General features: G+C 33.8%; 1 protein-coding gene across 6 annotated transcripts in view; it reads right to left on the reverse strand.

The window, feature by feature from the left end:
* Positions 1–210: 210 nt before the first annotated feature.
* Positions 211–19,377, reverse strand: part of LOC149790217 (uncharacterized) — a 192,857-nt gene continuing 173,690 nt past the window's right edge. For all 6 annotated transcript variants that reach the window (XM_089972238.1, XM_089972233.1, XM_089972236.1 and 3 more), the window contains 5 exons: positions 16,944–17,015; positions 11,851–11,940; positions 6,781–6,890; positions 5,544–5,646; positions 211–1,725 (listed from right to left, as the gene is read on the reverse strand). In XM_089972238.1, the coding sequence (XP_089828364.1) occupies positions 1,420–1,725; positions 5,544–5,646; positions 6,781–6,890; positions 11,851–11,940; positions 16,944–17,015 (681 nt within the window). In that variant the 3' untranslated portion in view covers positions 211–1,419. The remainder of the gene's footprint in view (positions 1,726–5,543; positions 5,647–6,780; positions 6,891–11,850; positions 11,941–16,943; positions 17,016–19,377) is intronic.

Below are 19,377 nucleotides of genomic sequence, written 5' to 3' on the forward strand. Positions count from 1 at the left end.
CTTTATTCATGAAACACTGGGCGTAAAACATGATTTTCTTCCAAATGTATTGAAAGGACTCAGATTCATGATACACTGGACATTACACATGATATTCTTGATGAATTATTAATAGAACTTGCATTCCTAATTCAAGGGACACAAATCATTATTTTGTTCAAACTTTATTGAGATGACTTAAAATTATGAGGCATTGGACATAAAGCTAGATTTCTTTAATCTTTATTGACTGTGCCCAGATTCATGACATAAAACAGATACAGCCAAGGATAACAATCTGCGACCATTCCATAAAATATGGCACTAATATACAAACATGATTATGGCATATGTCCAATCAGTTGGCATCACAGTTTCACAGACTGGCATTATAACATAATTATGGCATCATTCCGATCAGTTGGCATCAAAATTTCACAAATTTGTAAATATGTTTGGAAATTACAATGTAAAACTTTTATGACAGACATGGAAGCAAGCAGTTTATCACAGAATGTCAAACCAAAGTACTTATTACACCTGATAATTTGACAGTATGACAAATCTACAGTATATTTGCCTGATAATACAATTTTGTGACAAATCTACAGTATATTTGCCTGATAATACAATTTTGTGACAAATGTACAGTATATTTGCCTGATAATACAATTTTGTGACAAATCTACAATATATTTGCCTGATAATTCAGTTTTGTGACAAATCTACAGTATATTTGCCTGATAATTCAGTTTTGTGACAAATCAACAGTATATTTGCCTGATAGTTCAATTCTGTGACAAGTCTGACAAATCTACAGTATATTTGCCTGATAATTCAGTTTTGTGACAAATCTACAGTATATTTGCCTGATAATTCAGTTTTGTGACAAATCTACAGTATATTTGCCTGATAATTCAGTTTTGTGACAAATCGACAGTATATTTGCCTGATAGTTCTATTCTGTGACAAGCCTGACAAATCTACAGTATATTTGCCTGATAATTCAGTTTTGTGACAAATCGACAGTATATTTGCCTGATAGTTCAGTTCTGTGACAAGTTTGACAAATCTACAGTATATTTGCCTGATAATTCAGTTTTGTGACAAATCTACAGTATATTTGCCTGATAATTCAGTTTTGTGACAAATCGACAGTATATTTGCCTGATAATTCAGTTTTGTGACAAATCTACAGTATATTTGCCTGACAATTCGGTTTTGTGACAAATCAACAGTATATTTGTACTATTTTCCAAAGACAAACAATTTGAATGTCTAACCAAAGTTTGGTTGTATACTTTTCATACTTGCATTCATTCAATACTAAAATTTAGATTTAAATTCATTATTAACTATTGTTTAGTTTACTTAGTATTCAAAATTTGAAGTAACATTTATAAAACTATACGTCAGTCTAATGATGGTACCACAAAGCTGTCAAACATTTAATTTCAAAAGGTCCTCTTTAGACAAATGTTTGATATCTTCCATTAACTTTCTTCTCAGCTCTTTTATTTCTTCATTGTCTTCAGGAAGTAAAACATTTGGCCTTATCATGTCATCTTCCTGTGGTAGAAGGTGATCAGTTTCACCTGCTGTTGTCTGTGCCTCGTTGTATTCTATTTTTGTAATAGGGGCACTACCAGGCCTTTCTTTCGGCTTTGTTTGTTTTTTGTTCTCATCAAGTTTTTCATCACCGGGCTTGAAGCTGATATCTGCTTTCTGCTTGGACCTCAGTAAACTCTGGAATAAATGAAAAGGGAATAGTTTTTATATGAATATTATCTGGGATGGATTATGTATTCCTAGATGGATGAAACATTTATATGAATATTATCTGGGATGCATCATATATTCCTGCATAGATGAACCGTTCTATGAATATTATCTGGGATGCATCATGTATTCATAAATAGATGAACCATGTACATGATTATCATCTGGGATTGATCATGTATTCCTAGATAGATGAACCATGTATATGAATATTATATAGGATGGATCATGTATTCCTAGATAGATGAACCATGTCTATGAATATGATCTAGGATGGATTATGTATTCATGCATAGATGAACCATGTCTATGAATATTATCTGGGATGGATCATGTATTCCTAGATATATGAACCATGTATAGGAATATTATCTGGGCTGGATCATATATTCCTGCATAGATGAATCATGTATTTGAATATTATCTGGGATGGATCATATATTCCTGCATAGATGAACCATGTAAATGAATATTATCTGGGATGGATCATGTATTGCTGCATATATGAACCATGTCTATGATTATTATATGGAATGGATCATGTATTCGTAAATAGATGAACCAGGTCTATGATTATTATCTGAGATGGACCATGTATTCCTAGATAGATGAACCATGTATATTAATATTATCTGGGATGGATCATGTATTCCTAGGTAGATGAACCATGTCTATGATTATTATATGGGATGGTTCATGTATTCCTGCATAGATGAACCACATATAGGAATATTATCTGGGATGGATCATGTATTCCTGAATAGATGAACCACGTATATGAATATTATCTGGGATGGATCATGTATTCCTGCATAGATGAACCATGTATATTAATATTATCTGGGATGGTTCATGTATTTCTATTTTATTTGTTTGACTTCTGTCTGATAAAATAGCTGTATTCAAAGTATTCATTTTTCTTCCATATGTTTTCTGTTTGTTAAATAAAACTTTACTCAACTAACATTTTTCCTTCGACTTGTTTTCTGTCTGTAAAACAAAAGTTTATTCAAGCTATTATTTTTTCTAATATTTTGGTTTCTGTCTGGTAAACCAATGTTACTGAAACTTTTATTGTTTTCTAGCAGTATTATTTTTCTGTCTACCAAATTATTTTTCTGTCTATCAAACTCATTGTTTCTTCTAGTAGTTCTTTATAAAGCTATTTTGATCTTGCAATATTTGATTTCTGTCTGTTAAACAAAATTTTATTGAAGCCTTTATTTTGTCTTCTATTTGTTTTCTCACTGACAAATAAAACTGTATTTAAATTTTTCTTCTACTTGTCTTCTGTCTTATTTTATTATTGAAACTATTATTTTTTCTTTTAATTTTTAGTTTTCTGTCTGTTAAACAAAATTGTATTTAAGCTTTTCTTTTTCTTGCAATACTTTCTTTTCTGTTGTAAACAAAATTGTATTAAAACTATTATTTTTCCTCTAATATGCTATCCAATAAAAACTATTTATTCCAACTATTATTTAATTATCTTTTTTTAAAAATATGTTGAAACTGGTATTTTTCTTCTAATGTTTCTTTTCTGTCGGGGCAAAACAAAATTATTTTCAAACTTTTTTTCTTGTTATGTTTGTTTTCTGTCTGGTAAACAAAATTGTGTTAAAACTTTATTTTCAACTTCTAATATTGCTTAATGTAAGATAAACAAAATTTTCTTCAAACTATTATTTTTTCTTCTATTTGTTGTCTGTCTGTTAAACAAAACTTTATTCAGGTTATTATGTCTTTTCTAGTCTTTTGTTCAGTCTGGTAAACAAAATCTTATTATCCATTTTGTTTATCATGAAATATTTGTTTTCTGTCCATTAAACAAAATTTTAAAAAACTTAGTTCTTTGTCTGTTTAACAAAATTCAATCCTGACTAATTTTTGTTTTTCTAATATTTGTTCTCTTTCTGGTAAAGCAAATTGTATTCAAAAGGTTTTCTTCTAATATGTATTTTCTGTCTTTAAGGAGTATTACTTAGATATCTTTTAAGGTCAAGCCTTTGCAACAAATAATTTAAAATATATATTTTAATGTGCAAATTATAATATTAATCTGCAGGTAATTATGATGATATTAAACTCTTAGATGTACTATGTCAAAATTTTTTACAAAATTATAAAAGAGAGCAATGCTTGCAGTATTTTTAACTGATTGATTTTTTTTGCGGTTTTTCTTCTCTATGTTTTAAATTCCTTCCACTTTTTAATCAATAGTCATGTTATTTCAATAAATAGAAAAAAAACATCAGTTTGCTAAAAATGATTAGCTTGAATACTGCCAACCCATACATTTTCAGCACAGAATTGTACAGCCACAAAAAAATCTAAATTTAGAAAAGTTGGCTTTTGTATAAGAGCTAAACTGATACTAAAGACAAGTAAACCTGGTTTGGGACAGGTTGTTTTAATTGATGCTAAGGACAAGTAAACCTGGTTCGTGACAGGTTGTTTTAAATGATGCTAAGGATAAGTAAACTTGGTTCGGGACAGGTTGTTTTAACTGATGCTAAAGACAAGTAAACTGGTTTGGGATTGGTTGCTTTAATTGATGCTAAGGACAAGTAAATCTGGTTTGGGACAGGTTGTTTTAATTGATGCCAAAGACAAGTAAATCTGGTTTGGGACAGGTTGTTTTAATTGATGCTAAGAACAAGTAAACCTGATTTGGGACAGGTTGTTTTAATTGATGCTAAGGACAAGTAAACCTGGTTTGGGACAGGTTGTTTTATTCAGTGGCCTAGTAAGTAATAATACATTTATTTGGATTATCATTTACAATTGTAAAGAAACTTGAAGAAAGCCCAGATAATATAACCAACAGATGCATCTGTATTGTGATTTAAGGGGTATTGTAGTGAGTAGATTCAAACGTGTCGTGATCAAGTCAATGCAACTCCCTGAACACAAGTGCTATGATGCTGTAAACATTTGTTGCTTTCTGCTAAAGCTTATCCACTTGAGCTGCTTCCTTTCACATGTGGTGTGAACTTTGCAAATAACTGCTTTGTATCCTCTTTTGATTAAAACATGTTTTCTTGTATAATGTTAGTTTAGTATTTACCTTAGAACCATCCATTTTATATCTCACTGGAAGCATTGAATAGTGTGACTTTCTGACACAACTCAGTAGGATTATTGAATAGTGTGAATTCCTGATACAAGTCAGTAGGATTATTGAATAGTGTGAATTCCTCATACAAGTCAGTAGGATTATTGAATAGTGTGAATTCCTCATACAAGTCAGTAGGATTATTTAATAGTGTGAATTCCTCATACAAGTCAGTAGGATTATTGAATAGTGTGAATTCCTCATACAAGTCAGTAGGATTATTGAATACTGTGAATTCCTGATACAAGTCAGTAGGATTAATGAATAGTGTGGATTCCTGATACAAGTCAGTAGGATTATTGAATACTGTGGATTCCTGATACAAGTCAGTAGGATTATTGAATAGTGTGAATTCCTGATACAAGTCAGTAGGATTATTGAATACTGTGAATTCCTGATACAAATCAGTAGGATTATTGAATGCAAATAAATTAGATATGATTTGCATATAGAATGGCATAGAAATTAACCCCTGTCTCAAAATATATTTTGGTCCTAAAAAATTGCCCAATGTGCCAAATAAAATGTTCGTGTCTGAAATAGAAGTTTGTTTCCTCTTCATAGAAGCTAAACATACATCATTTTAGGATTGGAGAAGTAGCCTGTTTTCTGCATATAATTGGCTTAGGAGAATCCTTAAGGATGCATCAACCTGAAATGTCCGACTTACATGCATGATGGCTTGTTTAGAGGTATTGACCCTCTCCACTCTGTCCTTCTCAAACAGAATCTTTTCTTCAAACAGTTCACCACACTTCTGCACATACAGCCGCCTATAAAGATGGCAAGTTCCCCAATAAGATAAATAAAATAAACTGACACAAATTAACATCATAACTGATGGGTTCAAATGACTTAACAATATATCAGGAGTTTAGCGTCTAATACATAGTGCTCAGTGGATATTATTTAACTAAATTCAATGTCAGTAACACATAGACTTCTCGCACTCTTTTCAAGAGTCTATCTAAATTCAATGTTAGTACCACAAAGACTTCTCAGTCTATTTACAGTCTATCTAAATTCAATGTATGTAACACATAGACTTCTTGTACTCTATTTAGAGTCTATCGAAATTCAATGTCAGTAACACATAGACTTCTTGCACTCTATTTAGAGTCTATCTAAATTCAATGTATGTAACACATAGACTTCTCATACTCTATTTAGAGTCTCTCTAAATTCAATGTATGTAACACATAGACTTCTCATACTCTATTTAGAGTCTCTCTAAATTCAATGTCAGTACCACAAAGACTTCTCATACTCCATTTAGAGTCTATCTAAATTCAATGTATGTAACATACAGACTTGTCAGTCTATTTAGAGTCTATCTAAATTCAATGTATGTAACATACAGACTTGTCACTCTATTTAGAGTCTATCTAAATTCAATGTATGTAACACAGACTTGTCAGTCTATTTAGAGTCTCTCTAAATTCAATGTATGTAACACAGATATGTCACTCTATTTAGAGTCTATCTAAATTCAATGTATGTAACATACAGACTTGTCAGTCTATTTAGATTCTATTCTTTTATAATTTAATAACTAGAGTGTCTCTGATGCTGCTAGATAGGTCGTAGATTAAAAACTTTATGTACGTTGTTACAGAAAGACCTGAATTAATTTAACAATGAATGTCATTTATCTATGATGAAACTAATGTGAATCATTAATCACATGAAAATACTTTTAAGAGCACAACCATAATTTTGTTCACAGTCACATAGTTGATTTTATATATAAATAAAAATGCATGACATTGTTTAAGAAAAATATTAAATCTGTGTTTGAAAAGCAATCATCAATTGAAATGCAATCAATAAACAAGTCTCAATCTGTAAATTACTTTCATTCAAGTGCTGAGAAAAAAGGGATGAACCATAATAGCTTTACAACATACTTTAGTTCTGTATTTTGAGTCATGAGCTCTTCTATTCTCTTCTTGTATTTTTCATCAACTTCCTGGACCTTGGTGTCAAATTGTTCCTCAAATGACAACAGGCGCACTTTCTGAAAATCATACAAAGCTCATTTTAACAGATGGCATATGAAAAAACAGTTACCACCCCATGGGTGGTTCACCCAAGTAGACATGTACAGAAATTATTTGTTTTACCATCCTCTCTTCTTAAAAATCCTTTCCTGCTGACAGCAGTGTTTTTTTTATAGATCTGCCACAACACAACATGTCTGATTTGTTGATCTCCACTGAAATCATCACCCTCCCCCAATCCCCAACTATCTTGAATGGTGCAAATTAGCACAAGTTTTAGACTGCTCATTACATAAGGAGACTGACCATTACATAAAGAGACTGTCCATTACATAATGAGACTGCTCATTACATAAGAAGACTCCCCATTACATAAGGAGACTCCCCATTACATAAGGAGACTCCCCATTACTTAAGGAGACGTCCATTACATAAGGAGAATGCCCATTACATAAGGAAACTGCCCATTACATAAGGAGACTGCCCATTACATAAAGGATAGTACCCATTACATAAGGAGACTGCCCATTACATAAGGAGACTGTCCATTACATAAGGAGACTGTCCATTACATAAGGAGAGTGCCCATTACATAAGGAGACTGCCCATTACATAAGGAGACTGCCCATTACATTAGGAGACTGTCCATTACATAAGGAGAGTGCCCATTACATAAGGGGACTGCCCATTGCATAAGGAGACTGTCCATTACATAAGGAGACTGACCATTACATAAGGAGACTGTCCATTACATAAGGAGACTGTCCATTACAATAGGAGAGTAACCATTACATAAGGAGAGTGCCCATTACATAAGGAGACTGCCCATTATATAAGGAGACTGCCTATTACATAAGGAGAGTGCCCATTACATAAGGAGACTGTCCATTACATAAGGAGACTGCCCATTACATAAGGAGAGTGCCCATTACATAAGGAGAATGCCCATTACATAAGGAGACTGTCCATTACATAAGGAGACTGTCCATTACATTAGGAGAGTAACCATTACATAAGGAGACTGCCCATTACATAAGGAGAGTGCCCATTACATAAGGAGACTGCCCATTATATAAGGAGACTGACCATTACATAAGGAGACTGACCATTACATAAGAAGACTGCCCATTACATAAGGAGAGTGCCCATTACATAAGAAGAGTACCCATTACATAAGGAGACTACCCATTACATAAGGAGACTGCCCATTACATAAGGAGACTGCCCATTAAACAAAGAAACTGTCCATTACATAAGGAGACTGTCCATTACATAAGAAGACTGCCCATTACATAAGGAGAGTAACCATTATATAAGGAGACTACCCATTACATAAGGAGACTGCCCATTACATAAGGAGACTACCCATTACACATGGAGACTACCCATTACACATGGAGACTGCCCATTACATAAGGAGAGCATCAGGTACTCAGTTGGTAGAGTACCAAATTTATAATCTAGTGATCATGGGTTTGATAACCATCAGGGCCAGTCCAGGTTGGCTGTCTCAGTGTATAGTTGGGAAACGTAGTCAACTCCTATTTTATCAGCATAATATGGTCATATAAAAAACAGAAAGTGCCATTAGAAAGCAATCAACCAACATCTTTACAAATATTTTACAAGTAGATAAGGGGAGATAACTGCAAACTTTATACATGTATTACTATAATTTACAGGCCACTTCTAGATGTTCATGCTTGAAATTTTATTTATTTCAAATATATTTTAGTTTAAACATATCTGATTGCCTCAAAAAGAAAAAAATAAATGGTCATCTGGCTTTTGCCACACATCTCTTCTCTTAAAATAAATGTGGCAGACATATATTTATGACATTTAATAGAAATAATATTCAACAGAGATACAAGAAGTTGTGACAAAAGTGACAAAAACTTTATGTACTCAATTACTGCTATCATTTTATGGTTCCAGATCTTATTCTGAATCAGTGTTGGTATTTCTTTCCAGGATTAACTGATTTCATCTGAAGCAATTATTTGTTTTAAAATAATTATTTATTTGTTTTAAAAACTATCTTATATAATTTCACCGATTACCAATACTCTGTTCCTCTCTGCTGTTTTTAAAAAGTCAGTTCTTACTAACATCAAAGCTGATTTACTAACTTAAACATATATAACATCTAATTGATGGGCATTTCTGGAAAATACCAATGGTATTGATTTTCTTTCAACAGGTTCCAAATAAGTCAAGAATAATAATACTAAAAGTCTGTAGCTAATATGTTTTTCTCTAAAATCAGGCCTAGGCATCACTAATTTGTTCTAAAGCTATCATGGTGCAAGGGACTGATATAATTTCTGTAGAACATATCTCAGGACAATCATTCAGTTATTTGGTTTTTGATAATTTCATGCAAATAGCTTTTATGTTTTGTAAATAAAGAGAGTTTAGACAATTGGGGACAAATATTAACTAAAGCTTTGTCAGCAAAATCTCTGTTGATTGCCAATGACCAGTAGTCAGAGTATGTGCCAGTCAAACCCTTTATTCTTCCAGACATGTATAGCAGATAGAGGGATTCAGGTATTTTGCACTGAACATATTTTTTTATTTCAAAAACATAATGCATGGTCTTTTGTGTGTGAGAGGATGTGCTAGAACTTTCACAGTCTATACTACTAGTATTACTGGTCATGCATGGTTTGTTGTGAGTGAGAGGATGTGCTAGACCTTTCACAGTCTATACTACTAGTATTACTGGTCATGCATGGTTTGTTGTGAGTGAGAGGATGTGCTAGACCTTTCACAGTCTATACGACTAGTATTACTGGTCATGCATGGTTTGTTGTGAGTGAGAGTATGTGCTAGACCTTTCACAGTCTATACTACTAGTATTACTGGTCATGCATGGTTTGTTGTGAGTGAGAGGATGTGCTAGACCTTTCACAGTCTATACTACTAGTATTACTGGTCATGCATGGTTTGTTGTGAGTGAGAGTATGTGCTAGACCTTTCACAGTCTATACTACTAGTATTACTGGTCATGCATGGTTTGTTGTGAGTGAGAGGATGTGCTAGAACTTTCACAGTCTATACTACTAGTATTACTGGTCATGCATGGTTTGTTGTGAGTGAGAGTATGTGCTAGACCTTTCACAGTCTATACTACTAGTATTACTGGTCATGCATGGTTTGTTGTGAGTGAGAGGATGTGCTAGAACTTTCACAGTCTATTCTACTAGTATTACTGGTCATGCATGGTTTGTTGTGAGTGAGAGGATGTGCTAGAACTCTTCTATTTTAAGGTTAAATGAGTGACATTTAATTGACAAAACTTATTGAATGATACAGTGCATGGCACTTGCCAAAAACAGCTGGTGACATGAAATGTCATTCATTGAGCAAATTTCATATTCCATTGAATTATACAGTGCAAAACACTTACTAAAACTGTTGTGGCATATTTTGTTTTGTCATTCAGTGAATACATTGCATATGATATTAACTGAATAAATTTCACTACTCATTGAACTATACAATGTACACTACTTGTCAAAAACCACTGGTGGCATTTTATATCATGATATTTTTTGAGAAAATTTCATGTCTCATTGAGCTATTAATGGTGGCACTCAATATCATTCGTTGAATACATTTTATATCTCACTGAACTATACAGTGTATGGTACCTGCCAAAAACTGCTAGTGACATTTGGCTTTATGCAACTCATTTAATAAATTGCATATCTAATGAATACTTATCTAATGAATATTCATCTGTAATCCTGTATGAAAATCCTCACTGTGTTTGTAAGTTCTGGTTGTACTGACCACCTAATTAATTTACTCATCTCTAATCCTGTGTGTAAATACTCACTGCATCTGTTGTTGTTGTTGTTGTTGTTGTAGGGTTTAATGCCATTTTTCAGCACATGATAGGCTATGCATGGTGGCCAATATTAATGGTGGAGGAAGAACCGGGAAAACCCCAGGAAGAACCACCGACTCATGAGAAGCTACTGGCAAGCTTTCTCACATACCCACGTTGGCCGAATCCTAGACTCGAACCCACACAGACAGTGGTGAGATAGCAGTGATCTGTAATGGAGAGTGCTTTAAACCACTCGGCCACTCGGGGCCCCCACTGCATCTGTAAGCTCTGGTTATACTGACCATCTAATAAATACTCACTGTGTCTGTAAGCTCTTTGGTTGTATTGACCATCTAATGAATACTCACTGTGTTTGTAAGCTCTCTGGTTGTATTAACCATCTAATGAATACTCACTGTGTCTGTAAGCTCTCTGGTTATATTGACCATCTAATGAATACTCACTGTGTCTGTAAGCTCTCTGATTGTATTGACCATCTACTGAATACTCATTGTGTATGTAAGCTCTCTGGTTATATTGACCATCTAATGAATACTCACTGTGTCTGTAAGCTCTCTGGTTGTATTGACCATCTAATGAATACTCACTGTGACTGTAAGCTCTCTGGTTGTATTGACCATCTAATGAATACTCACTGTGTCTGTAAGCTCTCTGGTTATACTGACCATCTAATGAATACTCACTGTGTCTGTAAGCTCTCTGGTTATATTGACCATCTGATGAATACTAACTGTGGCTGTAAGCTCTCTGATTGTCTTGACCATCTAATGAATACTCACTGTGTCTGTAAGCTCTCTGGTTGTATTAACCATCTAATGAATACTCACTGTGTCTGTAAGCTCTCTGGTTATATTAACCATCTAATGAATACTCACTGTGTCTGTAAGCTCTCTGGTTGTATTGACCATCTACTGAATGCTCACTGTGTCTGTAAGCTCTCTGGTTGTATTGACCATCTAATGAACACTCACTGTGTCTGTAAGCTCTCTGGTTGTATTGACCATCTAATGAATACTCATTGTGTCTGTAAGCTCTCTGGTTATATTGACCATCTAATGAATACTAACTGTGTCTGTAAGCTCTCTGGTTGTATTGACCATCTAATGAATACTCACTGTGTCTGTAAGCTCTCTGGTTGTATTAACCATCTGCTGACATGTCTCATCATATCGCTGTTTCAACAAATTCAGTTCTTGCTTTGTTTCCTGAAATAACAAGATGTCATATGAAAGTGCTGCAAAAACAGACATGTTGTTCTATGATGTCACAATGAAAGTGCTGCATATGCAGACATGTTATGGTGCATCTAAGACTGATCATTCTGCATTGAAATGTCCTGAAAATTCAAAAATGTATCAGAGGCATACTTCCTTTGTCTACATCCATTGTTCTTAGCTAACCAGGAGCTTATCTTCAACAAAAGTACAATTAGTCACCTGCATGAATAAGGGTGGTATTTAGTGATAGCATCAGTTTAAAGATTTAAAAAGGAAAGTGGATGATACATGTATTTTTTTACCCAAACAATACAAAACAAAATATTCTGATCTGAGGCAGAAATAGTACTTGTAAGAATTAGTGACTGTACCTATGTTTGCTTCCTGCAATTTGTGAAGCAATCACTTCAGCATAAGACATGGTGGACAAAATTATATGTTCAGTTCTGTCGACAAAAACATGATGGACAAAATGATTTGTTCCCTTATGTGGAAAAACTTCAATCTCTATGACAGTACTAATAAGGACACATTTCAACATTTACAAGTTGCTCAGAAGTCTACATGGAATTATGTACAGGAACATTTACAAGTTGCTAATAAGTCTACATAGAATTATGTACAGGAACATCTACATGTTGCTAAGAAGTCTACATGGAATTATGTACAGGAACATTTACATGTTGCTAAGAAGTCTACATGAAATTATGTACAGGAACATTTACAAGTTACTAAGAAGTCTACATGGAATTATGACCAGGAACATTTACAAGCTGTTAAGAAGTCTACATGGAATTATGTACAGGAACATTTACAAGTTGCTAAGAAGTCTGTGTGAAATTATGTACAGGAACATTTACAAGTTGCTAAGAAGTCAACATGGAATTATGTACAGGAACATTTACAAGTTGCTAAGAAGTTTACATGGAAGTATGTACAGGAACATTTACAAACTGTTAAGAAGTCTACATGGAATTAAGTAGAGGAACATTTACAAGCTGTTAAGAAGTCAACATGGAAGTACGTACAGGAACATTTACAAGCTGTTAAGAAGTCTACATGGAATAAAGTACAGGAACATTTACAAGTTGCTAAGAAGTCAACATGGAATTATGTACTGGAACATTTACATGTTGTTATGAAGTCAACATGGAAGTATGTACAGGAACATTTACAAGCTGTTAAGAAGTCTACATGGAATTATGTACGGAACATTTACAAGCTACTAAGAAGTCTACATGGAATTATGACCAGGAACATTTACAAGTTGCTAAGAAGTCTACATGGAATTATGTACAGGAACATTTACAACTGTTAAGAAGTCTACATGGAATTATGTACAGGAACATTTACAAGTTGCTAAGAAGTCTGTGTGAAATTATGTACAGGAACATTTACAAGTTGCTAAGAAGTCAACATGGAATTATGTACAGGAACATTTACAAGTTGCTAAGAAGTTTACATGGAAGTATGTACAGGAACATTTACAAACTGTTAAGAAGTCTACATGGAATTAAGTAGAGGAACATTTACAAGCTGTTAAGAAGTCAACATGGAAGTACGTACAGGAACATTTACAAGCTGTTAAGAAGTCTACATGGAATAAAGTACAGGAACATTTACAAGTTGCTAAGAAGTCAACATGGAATTATGTACTGGAACATTTACATGTTGTTATGAAGTCAACATGGAAGTATGTACAGGAACATTTACAAGCTGTTAAGAAGTCTACATGGAATTATGTACGGAACATTTACAAGCTGCTAAGAAGTCTACATGGAATTATGACCAGGAACATTTACAAGTTGCTAAGAAGTCTACATGGAATTATGTACAGGAACATTTACAACTGTTAAGAAGTCTACATGGAATTATGTACAGGAACATTTACAAGTTGCTAAGAAGTCTGCATAGAATTATGTACAGGAACATTTACATGCTGCTAAGAAGTCTACATGGAATTATGTACAGGAACATTTACACGCTGTTAATAAGTCTACATGGATTATATACAGGAACATTTACAAGCTGTTAATAAGTCTACATAGAATTATGTGCAGGAACATTTACAAGTTGCTAAGAAGTCTATGTGAAATTATGTACAGGAATATTTACAAGTTGCTAAGAAGTCTACATGGAATTATGACCAGGAATATTTACAAGTTGCTAAGAAGTCTACATGGAATTATGACCAGGAATATTTACAAGTTGCTAAGAAGTCCACATAGAATTATGTACAGGAACATTTACAAGTTGCTAAGAAGTCTATGTGAAATTATGTACAGGAATATTTACAAGTTGCTAAGAAGTCTACATGGAATTATGTACAGGAACATTTACAAGTTGCTAAGAAGTCTATGTGAAATTATGTACAGGAATATTTACAAGTTGCTAAGAAGTCTACATGGAATTATGACCAGGAATATTTACAAGTTGCTAAGAAGTCTACATGGAATTATGACCAGGAATATTTACAAGTTGCTAAGAAGTCCACATAGAATTATGTACAGGAACATTTACAAGTTGCTAAGAAGTCTATGTGAAATTATGTACAGGAATATTTACAAGTTGCTAAGAAGTCTACATAGAATTATGTGCAGGAACATTTACAAGTTGCTAAGAAGTCTATGTGAAATTATGTACAGGAACATTTACAAGTTGCTAAGAAGTCTACATAGAATTATGTACAGGAACATTTACAAGTTGCTAAGAAGTCTACATGGAAGTATGTACAGGAACATTTACAAACTGTTAAGAAGTCTACATGGAATTAAGTAGAGGAACATTTACAAGTTGCTAAGAAGTCTACATAGAATTATGTACAGGAACATTTACAAGTTGCTAAGAAGTCTACATAGAATTATGTACAGGAACATTTACAAGTTGCTAAGAAGTCTACATAGAATTATGTGCAGGAACATTTACAAGCTGTTAAGAAGTCTGTGTGAAATTATGTACAGGAATATTTACAAGTTGCTAAGACATTTACATGGAATCATCTACAGGAACATTACCAATTGCTAAGATGTCTACATGGAATTATGCATAGATAATTCACTTTGACCTTGTTATGACATTTCCAAGCAGAGACACAGATAATTCACGTTGACCTTGTGATTACATTTCCAAGCAAAGATGCACATTATTGACTTTGACATTGTTATAACATTTCCAAGCAAAAACGCATATAATTCACTTTTACCTTGTTATGACATTTCCTGGCAGGTAAACCAAGTTATTTAGTTCACTACATCATAACATGTCTGCATATCAGAAAAAAATGTACTACCCCAAACACTGATAATGATGAACTCCCTACACTGATAATGATGAACCCCATACATTGATAATGATAAACCTATTACATTTATGATGATGAACCTGTTCAACCTAGTAATGATGAACTTCCTACACTGGTAATGATGAACCCCTTACACTGGTAATGATGAACTCCCTACAATGGTAATGATCAACCCCTTACACTGGTAATGATGAACTCCCTACAATGGTAATGATGAACCCCTTACATTGGTAATGATGAACTTCCTACACTGGTAATGATGAACCCCTTACACTGGTAATGATGAACTCCCTACACTGGTAATGATAAATGCCCTACACTGGTAATGATTAACTCCCTACACTAGTAATGATGAACCCCTTACACTGGAAATGATGAACTCCCTACACTAGTAATGATGAACCCCTTTCACTAGTAATGATGAACCACTTACACTGTTAATGATGACTCCCTACATTGTTAATGATAAACTGCTTATGATGGTAATGATGAACTCCCTACACTGATAATGATGAACTTCCTATGCTGATAACGATAAACCTATTACATTTATGATGATGAACCTGTTAACCTAGTAATGATGAACTTCCTACACTGGTAATGATGAACCCTTTACACTGGTAATGATGAACTCCCTACATTCGTAATGATGAACCCCTTACACTATTAATGATGACTCTCTACATCAGTAATGATGAGCCCCATACACTGGTAATGATGAACTCCCTACATTGGTAATGAAAAACTCCTTACACTGTAATAATGAACCCCTTACACTGTTAATGATGACTCTCTACATTGGTAATGATAAACTGCTTAGACTGGTAATGATGAACCCCTTGTACTGACAATGACAAACCTCTATACTGGTAATGATGAACCCCTTAAATTGGTAATGATAAACCCCTTACTCTAGTAATGAGGAATTCCCGACACTAATAATGATTTACTCCCTACACTGGTAATGATCAACCCCTAGCCTGGTAATGATGAACTTGCTACACTGGTAATGATGAACCTCTTACACTGATAATTATGAACCCCCTATACTGGCAATGATGAACCCTTACACTGGTAATGATGAACCCCTTACCCTAGTAATGATGAACTCCCTACACTGGTAATGATGAACCCCTTATACTGGTAATGATGAACCCCTTATACTGGTAATGATGAACCACATACACTGGTATTGATGAACCCCTTATACTGATAATGCTGAATTCCCTACCCTGGTAATGATGAACTCCCTACCTTGGTAATGATGAACTCCCTAACCTTGTAATGATGAACCCCTTACACTGGTAATGATGAACCCTTTACCCTAGCAATGATGAACTCCCTACATAGGTAATGATGAACCCTTTATGCTGGTAATGATGAACCCCTTACACTGGTATTGATGAACCCCTTACACTGGTAAAGATGAACTCCCTACCCTGGTAATGAAGAACTAACTCCCTACCCTGGTAATGATGAACCCCTACATTGGTAATAATGAACCCAACATCTGCAATTATAACCTAGTTATACAGGATTCCCATGGATTTGTGACAAGAATAATGAGGCAGTATTTTTGTTCTGCATTTTGTGTATTTGTATCTTTCTACATCACCTGCAGTCCAACTGTTTTATATGGGAATATGTGTGTGTGTGTATGTGTGTCTGTGTGTGCATATGTGTGAATTACCTGCAGTTCTGTAGTGGTTTTTTTCAACCTCTCAAGGTCAGCTGCAACATTTGAGAACCTCCGAGTCAGGCCCTACATGTGGAGTCATGGATTAATATCATTGATAAGAAATTATCAGGCAATTATTAAATGAATCTTAAGAATCAGGCTGTTACATTGCTTATACATAATCAGGCTGTTACATTGCTTATACATAATTAGGCTGTTACATTGCTTATACATAATCAGAAAAAGCAGGTTCTGAGAAGAGATGGCTTATGATGACATACAGACAGCTGTATGATGGCATCCATATGGCTGTATGATGGCATCAATATGGCTGTATGATGGCATCCATATGGCTGTATGAAGGCATCCATATGGCTGTATGATGGCATCAATATGGTTGTATGATGGCTAGTGATGGCATACAGGTGGCTTTATGATATAGCTGTATGATGGCATACATATAGCTGTATGATAGCATGCAGATAGCTGTATGATAGCATACAGATAGCTGTATGATGGCATAAAGGTGGCTGTATGATGGCATACAGCTGGCTGTATGATAGCATACATATTTCTATATGATGACCTACAGGTGGCTGTATGATAGCATACAGATAGCTGTATGATGGCATACAGGTGGCTGTATGATGGCATCCAGATGGTTGTATGATGGCATACAGATAGATGTTTGATGGCATCCAGATGGCTTATAATGGCATACAGGTGGCTGTATGATGGCATCCAGATGGCTTATGATGGCACACAGGTGGCTGAATGATGGCATACAGATTGCTGTATGATGGCATACAGATATGCAGAAAGATTAAAAACTCTTTCTTAGCTCAATAACTTTAAATACCAAACAATACTTGTCAAAGAAAGTCAGTACTGTAGATACTTATGATTATACATTGTTCTTTTCTCCATTTGTGACAACTTCAAAGATAATGAAAATCTAACTTTTTTCAATTTACTTTACACTGAATATAATTGTCCTTTTCAAAGATTCTCAGCCTATAATTAGGAAACTGGATTTAGTGTGAAGACTTTCATTGCAAAGATTCTGTGGTTTTTAGTGTGAAGACTTTCATTGCAAAGATTCTGTGATTTTTAGTGTGAAGACTTTCATTGCAAAGATTCTCATTGATTTTTAGTGTGATGACTTTCATTGAAAAGATTCTCAATGATTTTTAGTGTGATGACTTTCATTGCAAAGAATCTCGTTGAATTTTATGATGAAGACTTTCATTGAAAGATTCTCATTGATTTTTAGTGTGATGACTTTCATTGCAAAGAATCTCATTGATTTTTAGTGTGATGACTTTCATTGAAAGATTCTCATTGATTTTTAGTGTGATGACTTTCATTGCAAAGAATCTTATTGATTTGTAGTGTGATGACTTTCATTGAAAAGATTCTCATTGATTTTTAGTGTGATGACTTTCATTGAAAAGAATCTCATTGATTTTTAGTGTGAAGACTTTCATTGAAAAGAATCTCATTGATTTTTAGTGTGAAGACTTTCTTTGCAAAGATTCTGTGATTTTTAATGTGAAGACTTTCATTGAAAAGATTCTCATTGATTTTTAGTGCGAACACTTTCATTGCAAAGAATCTCATTGATTTTTAGTGTGAAGACTTTCACTGAAAACATTCTCATTGATTTTTAGTGTGATGAATTTCATTGCAAAGATTTTCATTGATTTTTAGTGTGATGACTTTCATTGCAAAGAATCTCGTTGAATTTTATGATGAAGACTTTATTGAAAAGATTCTCATTGATTTTTAATGTGAAGACTTTCATTGCAAAGATTCTCATTGATTTTTAGTGTGAAGACTTTCAATGGAAATATTCTCATTGATTTTTAGTGTGAAGACCTTCACTGCAAAGATTCTCATTGATTTTAGTTTGAAGACTTTCATTGCAAAGATTATCATTGATTTTTAGTGTGATGACTTTCATTACAAAGATTCTTAATGATTTTTAGTGTAAAGACTTTCATTACAAAGATTCTTAATGATTTTTAGTGTAAAGACTTTCATTACAAAGATTCTCGTTGAATTTTATGAAGACTTTCATTGAAAAGATTCTCATTGACTTTTAGTGTGATGACTTTCATTGCAAAGAATCTCATTGACTTTTAGTGTGAAGACTTTCATTACAAAGATTCTCACTGATTTTTAGTGTGAAGACTTTCATGCAAAGATTCTGTAATATTTAGTGTGAAGACTTTCATTGCAAAGATTCTCATTGATTTTTAGTGTGATGACTTTCATTGCAAAGATTCTCATTGATTTTTAGTGTGATGACTTCCATTGCAAAGATTCTCATTGATTTTTAGTGTGAAGACTTCCATTGCAAAGATTCTGTGATTTTTAGTTTGAAGACTTTCATTGCAAAGAATCTCATTGATTTTTAGTGTGAAAACTTTCAATACAAAGATTC

This window comes from Sinohyriopsis cumingii, chromosome 10 (genome assembly GCF_028554795.1).
Source record: "Sinohyriopsis cumingii isolate HCF-2022 chromosome 10, ASM2855479v2, whole genome shotgun sequence".
Classification (NCBI taxonomy): Eukaryota; Metazoa; Mollusca; class Bivalvia; order Unionida; family Unionidae; genus Sinohyriopsis; species Sinohyriopsis cumingii.